This window comes from Dipteris shenzhenensis, chromosome 28 (assembly GCF_047967505.1).
Source record: "Dipteris shenzhenensis isolate YYH24624 ecotype China chromosome 28, Dip_SZ_1.0, whole genome shotgun sequence".
Taxonomy (NCBI): Eukaryota; Viridiplantae; Streptophyta; class Polypodiopsida; order Gleicheniales; family Dipteridaceae; genus Dipteris; species Dipteris shenzhenensis.
Window position 1 is genome coordinate 39,948,052 of NC_141623.1, and position 7,429 is coordinate 39,955,480.

Consider the following 7,429-nt stretch of genomic DNA (forward strand, 5'->3'; position numbering starts at 1 on the left):
CTTTGCCTCTTTGGATGTGAGTTTTCGAAGTTTCAAGTTGCTTGTAGGAAAATGAAAGCAGAACCTTGGTGCGAATGCCTTCATATTTCTCTCCTCCCTACTTTGACGTTTAACATTGCCCAAATCCTCAAAGATAGCCGTGGATACAGATAATCGATTTCGAAAGCGGATCTGTTGGAGGTTTCCTATTCTTTGCCTCGGTGGAGAGATAGGAGGAAAGGATGGTCGATGCGGGAACGTCCTCTAACGAGCGGCGGTCGTTTGTGTTTCGAGATGCATGGGGAGAGGTTTGAAGGCACAAAGAAGATGAGGGTGTGGAATGTGGATGAAGGAATGGGCAAAGGAAGAGGGATTTGGAGATCGAGACTAGCTAGAGGGAGGAGAGATGGGGAACAAGTTCCGAGTCCAAAGCTCAATGATGATGATGAAGAGGGACCTATCAGGGGAAGGAAAGGGCGCCTTGGCGTCCGTTCTGACAGCTTGATCAATGTTCTTCTTTCTCTCTCTCTCTTTGTCTCTGTCTCTGTCTCTCTCTCTCTCTTCTAAGGATTCAGATCTTTGATTCACCCCTAAATTTTCTTGAGCATTACAGCCTGCTATGGCCATAGCTTGACTACCCATCGTCCATACTCACTAAAATTTCTTGAGCATTTGCAGCCTATGGTTGCTGGCTATGGCCATAGCTTATAGCTTGCCTGCCCATCGTCCATACTCTGAGTCTGAAGTCTTGCCTCTGCACAGCCTCCTGAATCCTCCCGAGTCCTCTGTACCCACCTACCTACCTACCCATCAACCTCACCTGGATCCTACTCCATCTCCGTCTTTTTGGGTTTCTCCTTCCCTTCTTGCTAGTTGTGCACACTTCCAAAACAGAACAGCAACTGAATTTTGAGAGCGCTGTTTATCCACCATCCAAATTCCTTGGGCCCCTTCGAATTTGGAACAGAGGATTTTATCCTGGAGTCCCTCTTCTTCTTTCTCTCTCATATTAATGGCAGCAACTGAGAACCGAGATTTTGTGGATAAAAACAGGGTCTTTTCCTTGTTACTGTGCAGAGATGCCCTCCAAGCCCAAGTAAAAAGAACGTACTTACACGTCTTGCCAGCTTCTCTTCCAACACCATCCATGATCTATCTAACTAGTGTGGAAGTACCCTGTTTTCTTGAGCTTTTTGAATCTCTCTCTCTCTCTCTCTCTCTCTCTCTCCCTGTGAGCTCTGTTTTCTTGAGCTTTTTGGGCTCTCTCTCTCTTTCTCTGTGAGCTCTGTAAATTCCTGGCTCTTGCGTGCTTCTTACATCTCTCTCGTTCCCAAGGTTTTCTAGCTATGTCTTTGTGGACTCTGTTTCCAGGCTCTTGCCAATTAGCTTCTCTTTCCCGAACTCTGTTTCCTGGCTCTTGCGTGCTTCTTACATCTCCCTCATTCCCGTGGTTTTAGCTAAGTCTCTGTGGACACTGTCTTGCTAATTAGCTGCTTCTTCTCTTTACACAAAATCATAGATACTAACCCAGTACTCTGTGTGTGCTCGCACTGGCTACGTTTGCCAGCTTTTTCTTACTCCCCTGCTCATCACCTCGCCTCCCAACATCATCCATATCTAGCCACTCTGTTTCTTCCAACTCTCTCTCTCTCTCTCTCTCTCTCTGTTTCTCCCCTGCTTTTTCTTACTCCCCTGTTTGCCTTGCTTTTTGGCCCAAGTAGTTTGGCATCAGTTGCTCGCACATTCTCCTCGCTAGCACCCACTTTACCCCTCTCCCACATTCCGCCCACATGAGTCGCTCACCCGTCCCTCTCGCTTGCTCTGCACAGCTTTGTATCCTGCCTTTGGTCCAAATCCTCCGACCTTTTGCCCTCATCTTCCTGCCTCAGTCTGTCCTTGATCTCTCAGCAGCAACTTTTTTGATCTCCTGTTGCTTGCATTTATGCACTTCCATTCACGCTTAGGTCCCCGCCTACTTCACTCTTGGCCACAATTCCTCCCCTCATCTTTCATTTCAGCTGCGCCTACTTAAACTCTTGCATTTTCCTCGCATTGAGTTCCAGCAGTGCGACTTTGGGTTCCGTCTGTCTCCTTCCTCGATTGTTCCCAGTTCTTCTCTTCAATTTGCGGATTATTTTTGGGATGCCAGGCTGCGGTTGCTGTGGTTCATGCTCTCCGAGCCCTACCGCTGGGCGCTCGCTAGGCTCGACGTTTGAAACAGGTCTTCGTGGCACGACAGCTTATGGTTCCTTTCCCCAAAGATGCAATGTGAAGTGTCTGCAACGTCTGTTTGGCAGTGGGTTGTAGAAGCTCAACGATGGGCGCATTCCATGGTTTGAACTCAGGAGTTGTCCACCTAAAGGCTTGCAGAGTCTCTGGCTCTCTTGTGGACTGTTTGCACCTTCACCAGGTGCCTTCTCGATAAGTTGTGGTATCCCTCCATGATTCAGTTCCGCTCTGGTATGAACTTCTCTGCGTGTCCTCTATCCAGCTCGTTCCTCAGCTCGATCCGAAACTTGGAAACTAAATGAAGTCGCTTCCCATCACATGTGCATCTTCATTTGAAAGGGATACTTGCTCTGCTGGGCCTCTCGATCCCTCGTACTATGAACATCTGAATAAGTCGGTTGTGTTCTTTGATCTGTACCTCGTTCTCGTCCGCATAGGAGCTGTGAGGGTATCACCAGCTGACTCGAATAGCACAACCTGGAATGATGCTTAAAGCAGAGACTCCACTTGGGAAATTGAGAGCTGATCCACATTTTCTGTGCGCCGAATCCTCCCATTCCATCCTCTGCTTTCTCGTCTTATTGCTATTGTGGCCTCCTTTCCCAGTATATTCATTGTCGTCTGATGGGCTTACGTTGCTTAAAGTTAAGTCCGGCATCAACTTTGATCCGCTAAAGTTACTCTCCGATTGGACAGAGGGTGATCTGGACCCATGTTCATGGACAGGAGTGGCTTGCGACCCTGTAACCTCTCGAGTTGTGTCTCTGAATCTCACAGGAGATGCCTTTTGTGGCGTGGGAGGAACGCCCTTGAATTGTTCAGATGGATTTTGCAGCTCATTCGAGTCTTGCCCTTCACTATTATGGCAAAGCCCTGATTTACAGTGCTCTTCTCAGGGAGGCTTTTCATCACAGATGTCTGCCATGCCCATATGTCTCCGCAATGGATCTGTGTTGGAATCTGCCTCTGGTTACACTGGCCATGATCGCATCCCTTGCAGGTTGGCAGGTTCTCTCTCCTCTGCAATTGGAAACCTTTCAGAACTACGGGTTCTTGCGCTCCCCTTTAATGCATTCTCTGGTGGATTGCCGAAAGAAGTCGGTTCACTTAGTTTCTTGGAAGTGCTTGACTTCAGAGGAAACATTATGTCGGGGCGGATTGTTGCTGAGATAGGTCAGCTGAGTAACTTGCGGATTTTGAATTTAGCATACAACTCCTTCGGGGATGAGATTCCGTCTGAGCTTTCAAATTGCAGGTCTCTTCAGATTTTCAACGTGGCTGGAAACATGCTCTCAGGAAAGATCCCTGTTTTTTTTGGCAGTCTACCTGAATTGCAGTCGCTGACACTCTCCTTTAATCAGTTGGATGGAACCATTCCTCAACAGCTTGCAAACAGCTGTGGTAATTTGGAGCATCTCCATTTGGAGGGAAACTTTTTGATCGGCACTATCCCACCGTCGCTGGGAAATTGTTCTCATCTTAAATCATTGGTTGTATCGTCCAACTTTTTATCTGGGTTTATTCCACCAGATCTGGGAAGGCTTTGGATGCTTCAGGCGCTAGATGTTTCCAGGAACAGCTTGGCTGGAGAGATTCCCCCAGAGCTGGGAAATTGCTCACAGTTGTCTTTGCTTGTTCTCGCAAATCTGCTGGACATAGAGACATGCATTAACCGTACAGTGGTTGATTCCTCAGATGGATTTACAAGCAAGGATAAGGGTGAATTCAACTACTTTACTGGGGCTCTCCCTGCTTCTGTCTCGAATCTTCCAAACATTCAAATTTTGTGGGCACCCAGAGCTGGCCTGAATGATGCTTTACCCTCCAGCTGGGGCGCATGCTTGAGTCTTGAAGTTTTGAATTTGGGAGAAAACATGTTCACAGGTGGTATTCCCACAGAGCTGGCCAGATGCAGAAAATTGATCTACCTTGACTTGAGCTCCAATATGCTGGAAGGCAACATACCCCAGCAACTTCCAATCCCTTGTATGGTTGTCTTCAACGTTAGTGGGAACTTTTTATCAGGAGGTGTCTCCCCACTTGTTGGTGATAGCTGCCCAATTGCAGAGTTGCTTCAGCCGTACTTTCCTGCCAGCACCTTGGATATGCCTCTACATGATCAAAGCTCCCCTGCAAATGCTATCTACTCATATTTTACTAGTTTATACCACGGCAGTGTGTTGAGCAGCTTGCCTGTTGGGATTGCATCTGGGGATATGCTGGTAATCCATGATCTCAGTCAGAATAATTTAACAGGTTTGGTTCCACCTCCGTTGCTTGGAGTTGGGCTAGGCAACCGAATGCCAACCTATGGGTTTTTTCTTTCTGAAAACCAGTTTAATGGTACGATTCCCACAGCTCTTTTTGGCTCTTGCCAGAATCTTCAAGAATTTGCTGTTGTGCTAAGTCATAATCTTCTTTGGGGAGCACTTCCTGTGGAAGCCATGCTGGGTTGCAAATCGTTACGGCACTTTGAAGCTGCATCGAATCGGTTAACTGGTAGTATTGCACCAGAAATGGAGGAATTGAAACACTTGGTTTACCTGGACTTGGGGATGAATAATCTGACCGGCTCAATTCCTCCTCAGCTTGGACAGCTGCAAGAGCTGGAATACCTTATTCTGGCTAGTAACAGTCTGGTGGGAACAATTCCACCTGCTTTTGGTAATCTGTCTGCACTGGTTGAGCTCGATTTGTCTCACAATATGCTCACAGGTGAAATTCCAGCCGGGCTGGCAGATCTTGGCAAGTTGAAGGTTCTTTTGCTAAATAACAACTCACTGTCTGGGAGGATTCCCTCCAATTTTGCCAATCTCACATCTCTTACTGAGATTGATGTAGCTTATAATAACTTGTCTGGTGCTGTGCCAAGGATGAGGAACATTGAATACCTCTGTAACGGAGCAAACTTTGTGGGTAACCCATATCTTCAGCCTTGCTCTGCATCTGCTCCTGCACCATCTTCTGAGCAAAGCTATGTGCCTCGACCCTTTGCAATGCCTCCAAAACCCATGATGACAGGAAGAAAGGACCCACTTAATGCACAGCAAATTGCGGGCATAGGAGTAGGGGCCTCTACAGGTGTGGCGGTGGTGATTTTTCTATTGTGCTATTGTGCCAAACAGCTTAGAGCCATGTACCCAAGATATCGAGCCAGGGACAGGGATGTTGTTATGTTTACAAACATAGTGAACTGCCGTATAACTTATGATTATGTGGTCAGAGCAACAGGAAATTTTAGTGTGGACAATCTGATTGGTAATGGCGGATTTGGGGCCACATACAAAGCAGAGCTCATGCCAGGCTTATTAGTTGCAGTAAAAAGATTGTCCCTTGGAAGATTTCAAGGTATACAGCAGTTCGATGCAGAAATTCGAACTCTAGGCAGAATAAAGCATCCGCACTTGGTAACACTCATGGGTTATTATGCTAGTGACTCGGACATGTTTCTCATATACAACTATCTTCCCGGAGGTAATTTAGAGAGCTTCATACATAATGGGGAAAGATCAAAGATCCCTTGGAAAGTCCGGCATAAGATTGCTTTGAATGTCGCTCAGGCCCTTGCATACCTCCATGATGAATGTACACCAAGGGTGCTTCATCGTGATATCAAGCCGAGCAATATTCTTTTAGATACTTCTCTGAATGCTTATCTGTCAGATTTTGGCCTAGCTCGGCTGTTGGGTGCTTCTGAAACTCATGCCACTACAGATGTGGCTGGGACTTTTGGTTATGTTGCTCCAGAGTATGCACTGACATGCCGTGTTTCTGATAAAGCAGATGTCTACAGCTATGGAGTGGTTCTTCTTGAGCTTCTTTCTGGGAAAAGAGCTCTGGACCCATCATTTTCAGGCCGTGGTGATGGCTTCAACATTGTAGTATGGGCATGCCAGCTTCATCAAAATGGTCAGCAAAGAGCGGTGTTTGCTCCAGGTTTGTGGGAGCAAGGGTCACATTCTGAGCTGGTTGATGTTTTGAAACTTGCGCTTACTTGTATTGAGGAGTCATTGTTGGCAAGACCCACCATGAAGCAGGTGGTTGCACGTCTGAAAGCATGTCGCTTAAATTCATCTTTCTGATTTGTTGACTCCATTTTGTAAGTGGGCAACAGATTTTCTGGCATACCAAGCCTCCCTTCTCACCAGACTGACTTTTTCTATAACCCAAACCCCAACGCTGATCCTCGGGCATGGACCTGAGCTGTACTTTACAAGTGTGAACGGTCTGCAAAAATTTTGTTCAGCTCCTAAAAGCTGGAAATGCATAGTGTGGAATGGCCGATTGTTAATAGCAGGGAAACGAGATTTCACAGGGGTTGCAGTTCCAGAGTTACAAGAGCTGCAGTATGCATCGTGTTAGAGACCATCTGAAATTTTCTTGGTTGGAGGGATGCATGGCTGTATAACCGCTGCATTGAAGTACTGTAAAGCCATACTGGTCAATGTCTTTGCACTACTTCTTTGTTACTTATGTTGTTGGTTCTTTGATTAACTCTCGATCAATCAAGCTGATCAGGAAACAGTTGTGTGTGTCTGTTATGGGACACACTAATCTCCATCTTCATTGGTACAGTATTTAATAGTTGAGGAACAGTTACAGGATTGAAAAAAAGGCCCCTTTTCCCTATCTTTTGGGACACTGCTGTCACTTTCATGGTGTAAATGGGTCTATCACCCTTAATTACAATGTTGATGCTCAACTTTTGACTCCTTTTCTTACTTTTGTGAAGGGTGTGCAATTCAATATTCAGCTGGCTAGCGTTTGAAGACCAATTCAGACTTCTGAATTTCAGTCCTGGTCCCTCTCTCCTTACCTCGTTTGTTGTACAGGTGGTAGTTACGAGAAAAACTTGACTTCCATGGTTACAGCATTACTATTTTGGTGGTAGTTACGAGAAAGACTCAACTCCCCTTCCCTTCCTTTCCTTTTGGGGTGGGCTTCTGGTGTAGAAAAGCTTGGATTTTACTATTTTTAAATTATTGCATAAGAAATTATCTTCACATTTTGACCAGGTTTGATTAACTATGGTTGGGTAAAGTTAGATGGGGACAGACTTGTCATTTTTTCTTGTATGTAGATGTAAAAGATAAGCAGGGGCGGTGCGTCTTGTGATCTGTGGAAGGGACAGAGAAAGACCAGTCTTAAAGGTGACTATGCCATGTTCAGGAGGCTCTTTATATTTTGATTTGCCAGAGTAGGTGTGATTCATTATAAGACC

The 7,429-nt window shown here is 46.0% G+C and overlaps 1 protein-coding gene across 1 annotated transcript; it reads left to right on the top strand.

Moving 5' to 3' along the window:
- Positions 1–1,187: 1,187 nt before the first annotated feature.
- LOC147883559 (LRR receptor-like serine/threonine-protein kinase RPK2) lies at positions 1,188–7,094 on the top strand. Its single transcript, XM_087399306.1, has one exon. It carries the CDS (start codon positions 2,691–2,693, stop codon positions 6,288–6,290), a length of 3,600 nt encoding a protein of 1,199 aa, XP_087255432.1. The 5' UTR covers positions 1,188–2,690; the 3' UTR covers positions 6,291–7,094.
- The last annotated feature ends 335 nt before the right edge of the window (positions 7,095–7,429 follow it).

Coding starts and splice junctions, on each gene's coding strand:
- LOC147883559 (XM_087399306.1), top strand. CDS start 2,691: ATGATGCTTAAAGCAGAGACTCCACTTGGGAAATTGAGAGCTGATCCA.